The sequence below is a fragment of the Myotis davidii genome, unplaced genomic scaffold (assembly GCF_000327345.1).
Source record: "Myotis davidii unplaced genomic scaffold, ASM32734v1 scaffold70, whole genome shotgun sequence".
In the NCBI taxonomy this organism is placed as follows: domain Eukaryota; kingdom Metazoa; phylum Chordata; class Mammalia; order Chiroptera; family Vespertilionidae; genus Myotis; species Myotis davidii.
Genome location: NW_006282434.1, coordinates 126,261 through 139,621, shown reverse-complemented (window position 1 = coordinate 139,621; position 13,361 = coordinate 126,261). Strand labels below are relative to the sequence as shown.

The following is a 13,361-nucleotide window of genomic DNA, read 5'->3' as shown; positions in this document are numbered from 1 at the left end:
AGGGTATGCCCTCTCACCACTTGTTTTCAACATTGTACTGGATGTTCTAACTAGGGCAATGAGGCAACAGAAAGAATTAAAAAGGCATTCAGATTGGAAAGTAAGAAGTAAAACTATTTCTATTTGTAAATGATATTTGTATGTAAACCCATAAAATAACTAATAGAACTAAAAACAAGTATATCAGGGTTGATTTCAGAGATTTTGATTATTGATTTCAGAGAGGACAAGAGGGAGAGAGAGAGAGAGAAAGAGAGAGAGAGAGAGAGAGAGAGAGAGATCAATGATGAGAGAGAATCATTGATCAGCTGCCTCCTGCATGCCCCTCACCAGGGATCGAGCCTGCCACCCGGGCATATGCCCTTGACCAGAATCAAACCCTTCAGTCCACAGACCAATGCTCTATCCACTGAACCAAACCAGCTAGGGCCATTTTAGAGGTTTGTAAATAGAAAATCATAAATAAGAAAATTATGAACTTTCCTGTTTTTACACCTCTCCCAGCCTCCAAAAAAGGCAGGAGGGAGAGGAGGTGAGCATTGGCTTCTACATGCAAAGCCCACCTGATGGAAGACCTTGCATCTGGACCCTCTGGCTCCACCAAAGCCAGCTGAACATGGGCATTGAGATCAGTACATCAAATCTTCCTTAGCACAGAGATTTGTAAGAGCACCACCAACTCTTCTGGCTGCCCCAAGTTTCCCTCAGATTTAAGTCCTGGATTGTGAGTGAAACTGATATTTCCCTTAAACCAAAGGAGAGAGCCCATGATACCTAAAAATAGATGCTAAGATATGAAGATAGGCTAACAGAGATAGAAGAGAAACTCAACTTCCATCAAAGCCACAATTCTCAAATTAAAATTTCCCATTAATCATACATTTTCCTCTAGAATTCAGAAATGAGTTTCAAAGTAACATTTTAAGCCATAGCTGGTTTGGCTCAGTGGATAGAGTGTTGGGACTGCAGACTGAAGGGTCCTGGGTTTGATTCCAGTCAAGGGTATGTACCTCAGCTGCAGTCTCCTCCCTGGCCCGGCAGGAGGCAACCAATCGATGTGTTGCTCTCACATCAATATTTCTGTCTTTCCCTCTCTCTTCCACTCTCTCTAAAAATCAATGGAAAAAATATCCTCAGGTGAGGATTAAAAAACAAAGTAACATTTTAAGTTTACCATCCTATTGTCTAGTACAGTGGTCGGCAAACTCATTAGTCAACAGAGCCAAATATCAACAGTGCAACGATTGAAATTTCTTTTGAGAGCCAAATTTTTTAAACTTAAACTACATAGGTAGGTACATTGTTATTAACTTAATTAGGGTACTCCTACGCTGGCCTTTGCTAAAAACGTCCTCAATCTGAGGGGTCGACCTCAGCGAACATACCCCCACTTCTTCTAACGCCATTTCTTCAAAATAGACTCACCCAGGCCGAAAACCGACTTCTGCGCATGGGCCATGAAATTTCAATCACACTGTATGTGTGCGCCTGCACGTGGTATTTTGTGGAAGAGCCACACTCACAGGGCCAAAAAGCCACATGTGTCTCGCAAGCCGCGGTTTGCCGACCACTGGTCTAGTACAATTGGCAGCATCCAAGATCCTTGTTAGAAGTCAAGAGGCATGTCATTCTCACTTTATTTGAATGGTAATATATTGAAAGAAATAAGGGGGGGAGGGGGAGAAAAAGCTTGCAAAATACAGATTCCAGTTCAAATTTTATTTGCATACAAAAATATATTATACTGAGGAAAGCATATCACTGTTTCCAACTATATATAATTAATTACAAATATTTTCATAAAAGCACTTTAAATTACATGAAAGCCATCTTTTAAGAGAAATACAATATTAGCATGAGTGGTCTGCTCTAATATGCTGCAAGCAGGTAAACAAAGTCAGTTTCACTGTCGAAATTGCTCAAGGATGAGCCCAAAGGCTAGTTTTAGGACCAGCTGGGAATGGCCTGGTGGTAGGTGTGTGCTCATCTCTAGTCCTTCTGGCAGCAAATTCTGTAGCTGATTTTACCAGGTCCTTGGAGCTTTCTGAGGCTTTTCCCTTATGATGAAAGGACCCAGAACTTCTCCTTTTCTCACATACCTGTAAATAGGATAGATAAGGTTATCCATTCACAAAAGTGTACAGTTCCTATGCTTAACCACCATCTCAGACATGCATCAAAGCAACAAACTTAATGGCAGGCTTCCCACATAATGTATGTCTGATTAACTGGTATGACTGGTCAGCCCGCTGCAATTTCCATGAAGTAGACAGGCTTGTTACATGGGTCTAATGCAACTGAGCTGTAATTACAAAAAATCCCTGTCAAAACAGGCTTTGGTCTTCTGATGTAGGATGGTACAGTGTGTAAGAAAATGGGCGATAACTCTGCAGGTAGAGAACACACAGGACCCTCCACCTAATATTTATGCCTGTCTGAAATAGTGTGAAGAACAGAGTTATTTTTAAATAACCAGCTTTGGATCCAATTTTTCAGATTTTGCCCAGCTATTTAGCAAAGCACAGCATAAATATTTTTTTTATGGAAAACCAACTCTTTCATTGAAAAAGTAAGGGGCTAGGACACAATTCTCCACACTTGTTCTGTGACTAAACAAGGCCCCCAAAGAACAGAGCTACTGAAACATTGATCTCAGAAGCTCTAGCTGTCCTCTGGCTCCTGAAATCTTGTCCTTTTGAAACAGAGTGTGCAGTTATGATCAGATATCTCCATTTTTCAACATTTTTGGTTACACTACATGGGGTATCATTGTGTAACGGTCAAATGGGAAATAAGGTATCGCATACTTAATGTAGGTCTTTTTGTAACTAGCGTGGATCTTTGGTTACAGAATCTCCCCAGCTAATTCTCTCTCAGGACCCAACCCTTTGGAAGTCAGACCTCACCACGCCCCTGGATCAAACCTGGGAATTTCCCTGGCTATGGGATGGAACCCTCTGGCTTGTCAGCATAATGCCTGCATAGCCAATCAGCTCATTTCTTCTCTGAAAAGCCTGGCAGACCATCATGATGGTAAAGCTCCAATCTTGCTCTAGTGACTATGCTACTTTTACTCTCCATTTCTCAAACAAAATACCATTGTTTGCTGGTGGCCTAGTCTCGCTGTTTGAAAAGTTGCTCGGTCTACTTTAAGGCAAGCTGATCCTCCCAATTCCTTTCTGAGCCACTAGGGTCCTGTATGGGAACCTAAAGAAGCCTTATGGTGTAACTTCCTGCCCCAGGCAAGTTGGTAAACATTACAGCACTTTATCAGAGGTGTCGGTTAGTTTTCCGTTTGATTTTTTAATACCAGGCATGTACTCACTTGCTAATGTTCTGTCAAGATCAGCAATAAAGTCTTCTAGCTCTTTCGTGTCTCCTAGTTTGGCTGAAAAACAATAGTTGGAGTTCAGTTTTCCCATATCAGAGACAGCTGATGACTCCCACCTTTTCTACTATTATTTGACCCTGTTTTGCATCTCTCTATCTTCAGAGATGTTAGTGAAGAGTGTCCTGTACCAACCCCAGTGTCTGCTCCAGAGTTTACTTACAGTCAACTCAGAACTGCATTCTGAAGAGTAGCCTAAATGTTTCTTTTATCCCCCTCCCCTACCCGCCCCCCAACAACCTGGAAGAACCACCTCCCTTCGAGGCCTTAAAAGCTTCGGGGGGGGGGGGCATAAGGAAGGGGGGTGTAAGGAGCAAGGAAGAAAGATAAAAGGTTTTCCTTTTTAGATTGTGTAGGATTTGAGTTATCAGTCAAAAATATTCAGTAAGCATCCTGCTGCACTTCTCTCTCTGACACTTTCTTGCTTGTACTGTCACCTTAGGCCCTCAGAGTCTCTCCAGTATGAAATGAATGAGGAGCCACTGGTCCTTGTCGAAGTGGTACAGGGAAGGGGACATGAGGCTTCTCTTATCCCATCCAAGTGCCAGGAAGAGGTAACGAGTCCTTCTCTTGATCTTGTTTCCTCTGTATCCTGATACATACTTTTTCTGTATATCTTACTTTTTTGTGTAGAATTCATCATTCATGCCTGCTCTGAAATGCATTACTGGATATATGTATTAATTAACCCCTGCTGGTTACAAATGGCTCTTTGTTTTTAGTTTATATAGTCAATTTGCCAGGAGGGCTCTGTTCCCCTCTTTAATTCCTACCTCTTGAGGATCAGGTAGCAGATCTGGACATGTTTTAAGCCACTTGCTAGACTGCTCTGTCTGTCTGAATTCAACAGACCTGTTACAGACGGAGGGCAGGACAATGGCGGAGTCCCTGGAGGCTGCTAATATTGCTATCCTGAGAGAGTTTTAAAATGGCTCCTTTGAAAGAGAGAATTTTGCCTTACTGCCAGAGTGAGAAAAGTGATGGGATCTTCATATTTCTCTTCAACCACGTTCTATTTTTATTGCATTCTGCAACTATTTTCAGCAAGTATAATGTTTCTTAAGGGAGAAAAAAACTCCTTTTGTTTTCAAAAGGGCCCTTGTTCACTGTAACAGAACATTCGGCTCTCTAGCTGGAGACACTTACTAGCTCCAAAAAATAAGAAGCCGCTCGGGCATCTTTAAAGCTTCCAGGGCTACTCATACCACAGCAGAGATGGGCTGGAGCTGCTATTTAGAATCGTGTCCGATCATCTCTTGTCTCATAATGATGAACCCATTTAATTGCTAAATTGGTCATGTGAAATCATTGGTTAAATAGTTAATGCAATAAAAAGACTGCTACTTTCTGCAAGGTCTAACTGCTGAGTTTTAAACTCTGGAACCCACCAGTCAGGGAGAGTGCTGTCCTCGCACGGTCTCAAGGACACCACCTGAGAGCGAGCAGAGCGCTGTGTGGTGTCTACTAGCTTTCTTTCTCCCTGTGAATTTGGGGGGGTTTTTTTGGTGACCCCATGCCACCCCCATTGTGTTATCTGATTTCACTTCCACACTGATCAAAATCCTGAAAAATAATAAATTCCACTTTACACTATACTATACTAAGAGATTAGTCATCTATTTATGTTGCTTTTGGGAAAAATTGGTTAAGGATCAGGGGGAAGAGAGAAGAGACTAAGAAGAGGAAGGGAATAAGGAAGCAAAAAAAAACCGAGCTCCAACTAATGAACTCACCTTTCCGAGGAGTGACGGCAGGAGAGAGCAGAGCCGGGGTGGAGTCTGTTGGAGAATTCAGTTTTTCATCACTGAAGCTGAAGCTGTTTCTGTAAAATGAATCTGCACCTTTCAGGAAAGAAAACATAAGTCATTAGGAATGGTCTTCAGTCTATAATCAACAGCTTATCACCAAAAGGAGCAAAAGATACAAATTTCTAGTAAACAAAATGGGTTGATTTCCAGATTTTATATGTATGCCCCCAAAATGATTTGAAACAGGAGAGTGTGCCTGTGTGTGTGTGTGTGTGTGTGTGTAATCACATGCACCAAAGGCCCTTGCTGCCCTGAAAAAGGTCAGGTGTGATGGAGTCACCACAACCACACTGGCCTCCTTGCAACACAGAGGAGCCCACTGCCCAGGTGTCTGATCAACACCAGGTTGATCTGGGATCTTAGACATAAGGAATCATCTTTTCTAAAAAATTTGTTTTCTGCCCTCTGAACCCCCTAAAATATAAACACAAGGTTGGATCCCATGACTTAATAATTTTCCCTGCCTGTTCAAGAGAGAATCTTTGTCATGATTTTCCTGAGAGCTTACACTCTGGAGTTAAGGTAGAGCAGTGATGGCAAACCTTTTGAGCTTGGCGTGTTAGCATTTTGAAAAACCCTAACTTAACTCTGGTGCCATGTCACATACAGAAATTTTCTGATATTTGCAACCATAGTAAAACAAAGATTTATATTTTTTATATTTATTTTATATATTTAAATGCCATTTAACAGAAAAATCAACCAAAAAAATGAGTTCGCGTGTCACCTCTGACACGCGTGTCATAGGTTCGCCATCACGGAGCTAGAGGGTCAACGATAAAGATTTCTCCTCCGGTAGCTTGTCTGTTACAGACACTTTGAGTGATTTCATGGTTCCCTCTATTGTCATACCCCCAAAGACCAGACCGACAGCAAGGCAAAGTCACAGAAGCAGGGCTGCATTGGAAGTCAAGGAAATTGTTCAGCTACTTGGGTGCCCTTGAGCAAGACAGTATCTGTGGGCCTCAGCTTACCCATCAATAAAATGGGAAAATGGACTAAATAATCCTTAAAGTCCTTTCCCCGTTCTCAAGTTCTGAGATTCTATTTCTCTAAATTCTGCCAAGGGAGAGGAAACGAACTCACAGCCAGCCCAGCCATGCGGCCGTGACAGAGAGGTGCTGCTGGCTGAGCTGCACCAACTCAAAGGGCTCAAAGGCAGAGCAGACAGCGGAAGCAGGATGTGGCCAACAGTCTTCCTGGTTAAAACAAAACACAAAGCCAGCCACGGCTGTAGCGGAGATGATCTGGAAATACTCTTCAGGTGAGAGAGGGAAGCCGAATCATGAGGGCCTGGCCAGGCCCCACTCCTCCATAAGAATTCTCCAATTACCTCCAGGTCAGGAGGAGGCAAACACATCCTTCTTTGGTCCCCTTAACACAGAATGAACATGGCTAAGTTACAAAAGATGTGCCCAGAATAAAAAGGGTTTTCAGAAGTAGAGGTTTCTGGTCCCAAGAGAATTTATCTTCACTCCTAAAGGCTGCTACAAGCTCTCAGGCATCTCACCTGGCTCCCTTGCCTCCCCTGCTATTCTGCAGGGGGTTGTGGGGGCGGGGGGGGGGGCCGCACCATCTTGTCTTCCTGACCCACACACCCATCTTGTCCACTTTTTCAAACTCGCCCAACCCTCAAAGTTTTCGACCTTCAAAGGTCCAGCTCACATCACCTGAAAGGACCACATCATTTTTCAGGGTTTTGATGATGAACACCTACTGAGGTCCACATGGTGAACCTCTCACATTTCCCCAAAAACATATTCCTCAGAATACTGGTCCTTTAAAAAAGAGAGAGAGAGAGAACTGTGTAATCAACTAAGTTTGGGGCGCACTGAGCATTCTTGGAGATTCCCATTGTGCATTTCCACTTGAACATCCCTGAGAAGTCTTGTGATAAAGAAAGCCCTGTTTCCCAAGTTCGCTTGATCACGGGACACTTTTCTGGGGCACCCCTGTTAACATTTCTTAGGACCCTTGTACTCAGTGGGACTCAACTTGGCAAGTGCCTTCTGTTTGCCTTGTCAGCTAGGCCCACCTCTAGCGCAGTCTGGGTTTCCTCAAGGAAAGCCTTTTCCCAGCAAACAGCGAAGTGGTTGTGTCCACTGCAGACCTACAGCAGAGTGTTACTATTTGTCACCAGCAACAGTCAGGAGAAGCCCACAAAGTTGTGGGAGAAAGACGAGGCAAGTCATAGCAGCAGGAAAACCACAGCGGGCCCTGGGGACGCGGCCTCGCGCCCAGGCTCCTGAGCCAGAAGGAACGCTAGGCCTTTGGCGCATTATCTCACCCCCATCCCTGGTCCAGAGTGCCAAGCCCAGAGACTCGCTGGCCCGGATCTCAGTGGCCACACCTCTGTTCTCTATCTCCCACAGACAGTTGGCCGCGGAGAGCCAGTTTCTCCACCACACCTTACTCCACCCCACCCTGAACCACAGGCCCATGCCAGGACTTCAGACTTCATCTCTATTCTGCTCCAATTCTCCAGCTATTTTACATCACCAGATACCCATCTTTTGGGAGGAAAACACACACACACACACACACATACACACACACACACACACATACACACACACACATACACATTAGCTCATATTCTGGCTCACTGGTACACCTTGATGCCTTCTCTTTTTCTATAACTCCTATGCACAATCTGCACCAAACTTGACTCCAGACTCCAAAATGTTCACCTATCAAAAGGAAATGAAACCCAGCATCCTTTAGCCAAAACTTCCCACAGTTTAGTCCCACCCGGTGGGATTATTCTACAAATGTTATTCATGAAAAAGATGCAAAGGACAACCTCAAGAGCCCCAAAGATATGGTGGGCCTGACAGAAGCTGCCGCCATGGAGATGTGTGGGAGAGAGGCCGTGAAGGCTGTGTGGCCTGTGCAGGTCACTTCACCTCTGAGCCTTAGTTTCTTTTGCAAAAGGGGAATAACTGAGGTGCTCCATGTATGATACCCATGGTTTTCATGATTTATTCTCAAGTTCCTGGCAAAATGGAGGATGGAACACCCAGGACAGGAAAGGTCACCAGAGAGAATAGTAAGAATCAAGATTTGGGGCCCAGGCTTCCTCTTCTTCTTCAGACAGTAGCAAAGTCCTTAGGAAAAGTTTCTCTTTAGAGGTGCCCTAGAATAAACCGCCCAAGAACAAACTACCAACACAAAAGTACCTCAAACTCTTGACCTCTCTGTACCCTTTGTCCAATAAAATTTCATATTATAGACTTTTATTAAGCACCTGCAATGAAAAACATCTCATGCTAAGCGTTGTGGTAAATTAAAAGGTAAGCAAAGCCTGGCTTCCTGTTCTTGTCATTCCCCTGGAACTCTACTCCTTGCAAAGTAATGGCCAGTTAGTCTAATGAAATGACAGCAATGTGTATTATTAATACACATTATTAATGTATTATTGCCCCACCCGGGTATCAGGTGCTATTAATAGGGGCTTGAGGGACATGTAACAGTGATAATTTGAGGAACCTTGGCAGGTGTCAAGAATAGATATTTTAAAGACTTACATCTACTTCAATCAGCTCTAAAGCCCATCTCACAAGCAACCCAAAGCCCCATAAAACATCCTTGTCAAGTCAACTTCATGTGCTGAAGCCAGGAACCTCAAATTCAGGGACCAAGTTTTGTAAGACACCGTTAGAAGAAATGTAAGCATATTAAATATACAAACATCTAACTTTAGAATCACTAACAGAGCTTGGGAAACTCGGCTGCAAAAACAGAGGCTTGTTTAAAAGGTAGATGTGCTTTTTTAGTTTAGGGGTGGGGAGAAAGGTAATTTAGGGTTAGCACCAACATGCGCTAGTCCAGCGGGAAGTAAAACCACAGACAGTGAACCTTGGCCAGAGTTCCTGTAAATATAGAACAATCCCACACGTTTAAGGCAAGCAAACTATAGTAATCAACTGAGAAAAAGAAAGCCTTGGACCTGTTTCCCTTTTGCCACAGGGAATGGGGTTGGGGGGCGAATTTCCCCTCAAAAATCTAAGTTCTGACAGCCTCCCTGAAAGTGGGGTAGAAGAAGAAAGAGCCCCTTCCTCAGTTTCACCGCTGTCGTCTCAGCTTTCCTTCTGGGATTGCTCGTGCCTCTAGACACCTCTCCAGGTGGCCTTCAGAGTGAGACCTGTGACCCACCCAGAATTCCTAACGCAGTACTAGGGCAACCAGAGGGCTCCTAACTCCCCGTTTTCCACAAGTTCCCCGGTTTGAACAAGTTCAGGTTCTAGTCTCAGTGGCTCCCATGTCTGATCAGCCAATATGCTTCCGTCATGCTGGCACTCCGGGTCCATCAGGTCCCCTCTCCCAGGGCCAAGCTGGAATAGTCTAGGCCAGTGGTTGGCAAACTGCGGCTCGCGAGCCACATGCGGCTCTTTGGCCCCTTGAGTGTGGCCACGAAGTTTCAATCGCACTGTACGTGCGCGCCCACACATGGTATTTTGTGGAAGAGCCACACTCAAGGGCCGCAGTTTGCCGACCACTGGTCTAGGCAAAGACATTCAAACATTCTAGGTATTACACATGCAAAGGAAGCCAGTTGCTTTCCCCCTAAAATGGCCCTACAATATCATAATAGCCCTAGCATACACAGTAAACTTCACACCTTAAACACATTTGGCTTAAAGTTATTTTTCAAACTACATTGTTTTCTCACTATTTTTGGAAATAGTTTTAGAAATATTGAGAAGACAATATAATTTGAAGAATAAGTTTAAACCAAAGATGTTTACATCTCCTGCAGCACGTCTGATGATCAAGTTTGAACCACACTGCCCTAGCTCCTAACTACACTGCCCGTTTACTGCTGAAGTTAAACTGCTCCCACAAAGGTGCCTGAGATTACCTGTCAGAACCCAAGTAGGAGAAATGAACAAGCCTATTTTGATCACCCCCATTTGAATGCCACCCCTAAGGTGAAGTTATCTTGCAATTGTTATTTTAGTCCTCTTCATGTCTTAGGACTCCGTAAGTGGGAACATGAAGGAGTATTTCCTTATTAAATATCCGTTATTCTTTCCTGTCTAAGTAACTTGCTTCTTTGGGTAGAAGAAGAAATGTCTATCTTTCTCTTCTGGATGCAAGTAACCTAGTGAGAAAAGGAAGGGTTCTTAGAAAAAAAAAAACCAGAAATGCACCTGGCCGGTGTGGTTCAGTGGTTGAGCATCAACCTATGAACCAGGAGGTCACGATTCAGTTCCTGGTCAGGGCACATGCCCACACTATGGGTTCTGTCCCCAGTTGGGGGTGCAGGAGGCAGCTGATCAATGATTCTCTCTCATCATTGATGTTTCCATCTCTCTCTCCCTCTCTTCCTCTCTGAAATCAATAAAAATGTACATTTTTTAAAAAGAGCAAGTATTTCTTCCTAATTATGGGCTTATGGATATTTCTAATTGCACTAATTAAACAGCATCAGTTCAACCTTACAGCCAGAGAAACTGAAGCCCACTCATCGCCCAGGGCTGACGGTGCTCAGCCTGGGCTCCACTGCCCCAGCAGACGAGCACTTGAAAGATACACCTTCACACACAACCACCACTGCTAAACAGGCACGTGATCTGGGTCCAATGGGACTTCATATCTATTCCTCAGGACTTGGCTCCCATTCCAGCCAACAATCCACCCTGAAGAGCAAGGCCTTAGGGAGAGAGAGAGCCCATGTGGTTTTGATGTTTTATCAGAAAAATACAAACAACAGTGTCTACCTTATAGAACTGTGGTAGCGATCATATGAGCTAACACATTTAAAGCACAGCAAAGAGACCACTAATAATAAGAGCTAATAAGTACTAATAGTAATCATAGTCAGGGCGTGGCAAAAGTGACCCTCTCTTATTATCTTATCTTGGTGTGTCTCCCTTTTGGTGGACTGAATTCAGCAGGTCTACCTCTCTCAAACATTCTCTTCCACAGGAAAGCATTAAACAGACAAATGATTAAAACAAATGCCTGTACGCAATTCTTGGTGGCAATTAAGATATACATATTATGCTTCCTTAAGAAATTACTATTTAGATACACACCGCTTCTGTCAAGACTAGTTCTAAGCAGTCATATGGGGGACAAACTACACATCTGTTGAAAAGACTGATGTCACTGGAGCCTTCTTTATACCCTCCCCGTTACTTCTCTAAACACCAAACTACGGTTTAGTTAAACAGTTAACAACAAAAGCAGAAAACGAAATAGACACACATACCCTAAGAACAATACAGATTATTTCACACATCCCCCCAGAACCGTTCAGAATGTGTTTAGTACCTTCTCTTTGAGGCCCCTGAAAGCAGATCCCAGCTCTGAAACCCTACCCAGAGGGAGCTGCAGTCACCCATGAATGGGCGAGCTCAGACCGTACTTCAGCCAAGTGCGGCTGTGGTTTAGAAAGGAGCTGTTCTTTGCAATAGACCAGCACTGGACGGGCTGCCCCAGCTTTCTTTCCTGTGGGGGAGAGAATTTGTTCTCAATGAATAACTTGCTCCATGCCCCAGTAGAAGGAGATGTATTTCAGTTTGGCCACAGATAGTGAGACACATTTTAAAAGTTTTTAGGCTTCCCTTTGAAATTAAATATAAGCGGTCTGGTCATTAGCCACAAAGTCCAAAAATACAAAACGGAAAATTAACAGCACACTATTCCATTCCCTTTCGCCTCAAAGCTGCAATTAGATCTAACCCTGGGGCAAGGCAGCCAAAAGAAAGTCAGCTGGAACTCGGGTTTCTGACTCAAACTCTGAAGGGTGGTGCGTGCCCTTTATCCCTTCTCAGGAGACAGCTCATGTTTAAGTCTAGGACTGAACCTTTGCCCTTTGGATCTCAAAAGGAGAGAATTACAAGGAAAGGTCATTGCTTGCACCTCCAGAGTCCAGGGCAGCAAAGAGAGTGCCATTCATGCCTGTAGCCATCTAGGGAGTGAAGTCTCGAGAATAACGCAGAATTGCTTCAAAATCACTTTGAAAAGTAGGTAATTTGAAACCGGCAAGCATGTAATACTGAAAAGTCACCCAATGTGCTGTTTGACACCTAAGCAGACATCCATAATCCTTAGAGGACATCTGGGTTCCTGAAGAAAGCTGTGTATCTTGAGGCTGTTTAGAACAGAGACCCTGGGAGTTCCCAGGAAGCATCTCCCTGTCCAGTCTGAGTGGGGAGTCAAAGCCGACACTCCCCCAGCGGCCTGCCTGAAGGGGGGGTCACTTCCTAAAACACTTGAACCCAGCAGTGCCAGGGATTCTTTCAAAACTCTCTGTAGCGGAGCAGCCAGTCGGGGAGCTCGGGGCCAAAAGAAAGTGCAAGAAGTTATTTCAAAAATTCCCAAGAGCAGCCGTTTATGAAACTTTTCTGGTTTCACAAATGTTTCAGCATTGTGCCCTCCCACGTCCCCTCCCACCCCCATTCCTGTGCCACTTGCTCCACATCCTCTGAAAAGTATTGCTGAGAGGGGAGGAGGGGGAAGGAGAGGAGGCGAGGGAACTGTGGAAAGGCTCGGGTCCCAGGAGTCCCGTCTGGCTGAGGCCGGACCAGCTGCTTCAGGAAACCCTCCAGCCCGTGGCACCTGCCGACCTCAGGGAGACCCACAGGCCCTCCAGAGCCTCCCCCGGGTTCTTGCCCCCGCTGGGCGACCGCCCCGCGACTCCACTCTCCCAGTGCCCTGGGGACTGCCCGAGCGGTAGGGTCACCTCGCTGGGCCCCACCCCTCCGATTACAGATAGGCAAACTGAGACCGCGCCCAGCGCTCCTGCACAGACGGGGTGGGAGCCTCGGGGCGCGGGGCACCTTCCTTGTGGGGCGCACTTACTCTCGGAGTCGCTGAAGCCGCTGCTGTCGCTGACGCTGGCGCTGCTCCGCCGCTTCATGCGCTCCAGGTGCTCCTCGTAGTGGAAGTGGCGCTCGTGGAAGGGCGACGCGAAGTCAGCCAGCACCGCGTCGAACTCGCACAGCGCGTCCGTCAGGTCGCCGGCGGCCGCGGAGTCCAGGGCCGGCGCTGGGGGCGGGGACGCGGGTTCAGACGCCGGGCCCCGCGGGCACCCCGTCCCGCCCGCTCCCCGGGATAACGACCATCCCTGCGCTCGCCCGGTGGCCGCACGCGGGCGCGCCGCTGCTGTTTCCTAATAGTCTGCACCCCCTGGAAGCCCGGCCTGCTATCCGGCC

General features: G+C 45.6%; 1 protein-coding gene across 1 annotated transcript in view; it reads right to left on the bottom strand.

Moving 5' to 3' along the window:
• Nucleotides 1–1,700: 1,700 nt before the first annotated feature.
• The window catches only part of RGCC (regulator of cell cycle), a 14,681-nt gene continuing 3,020 nt past the window's right edge, over nt 1,701–13,361 (bottom strand). Inside the window, exons 3-6 of the mRNA XM_015559446.1 lie at nt 13,009–13,318; nt 5,122–5,229; nt 3,326–3,388; nt 1,701–2,099 (exon numbers count right to left, since the gene is read on the bottom strand). Coding sequence (XP_015414932.1) covers nt 2,092–2,099; nt 3,326–3,388; nt 5,122–5,229; nt 13,009–13,318 — 489 coding nt within the window. The 3' untranslated portion in view covers nt 1,701–2,091. The remainder of the gene's footprint in view (nt 2,100–3,325; nt 3,389–5,121; nt 5,230–13,008; nt 13,319–13,361) is intronic.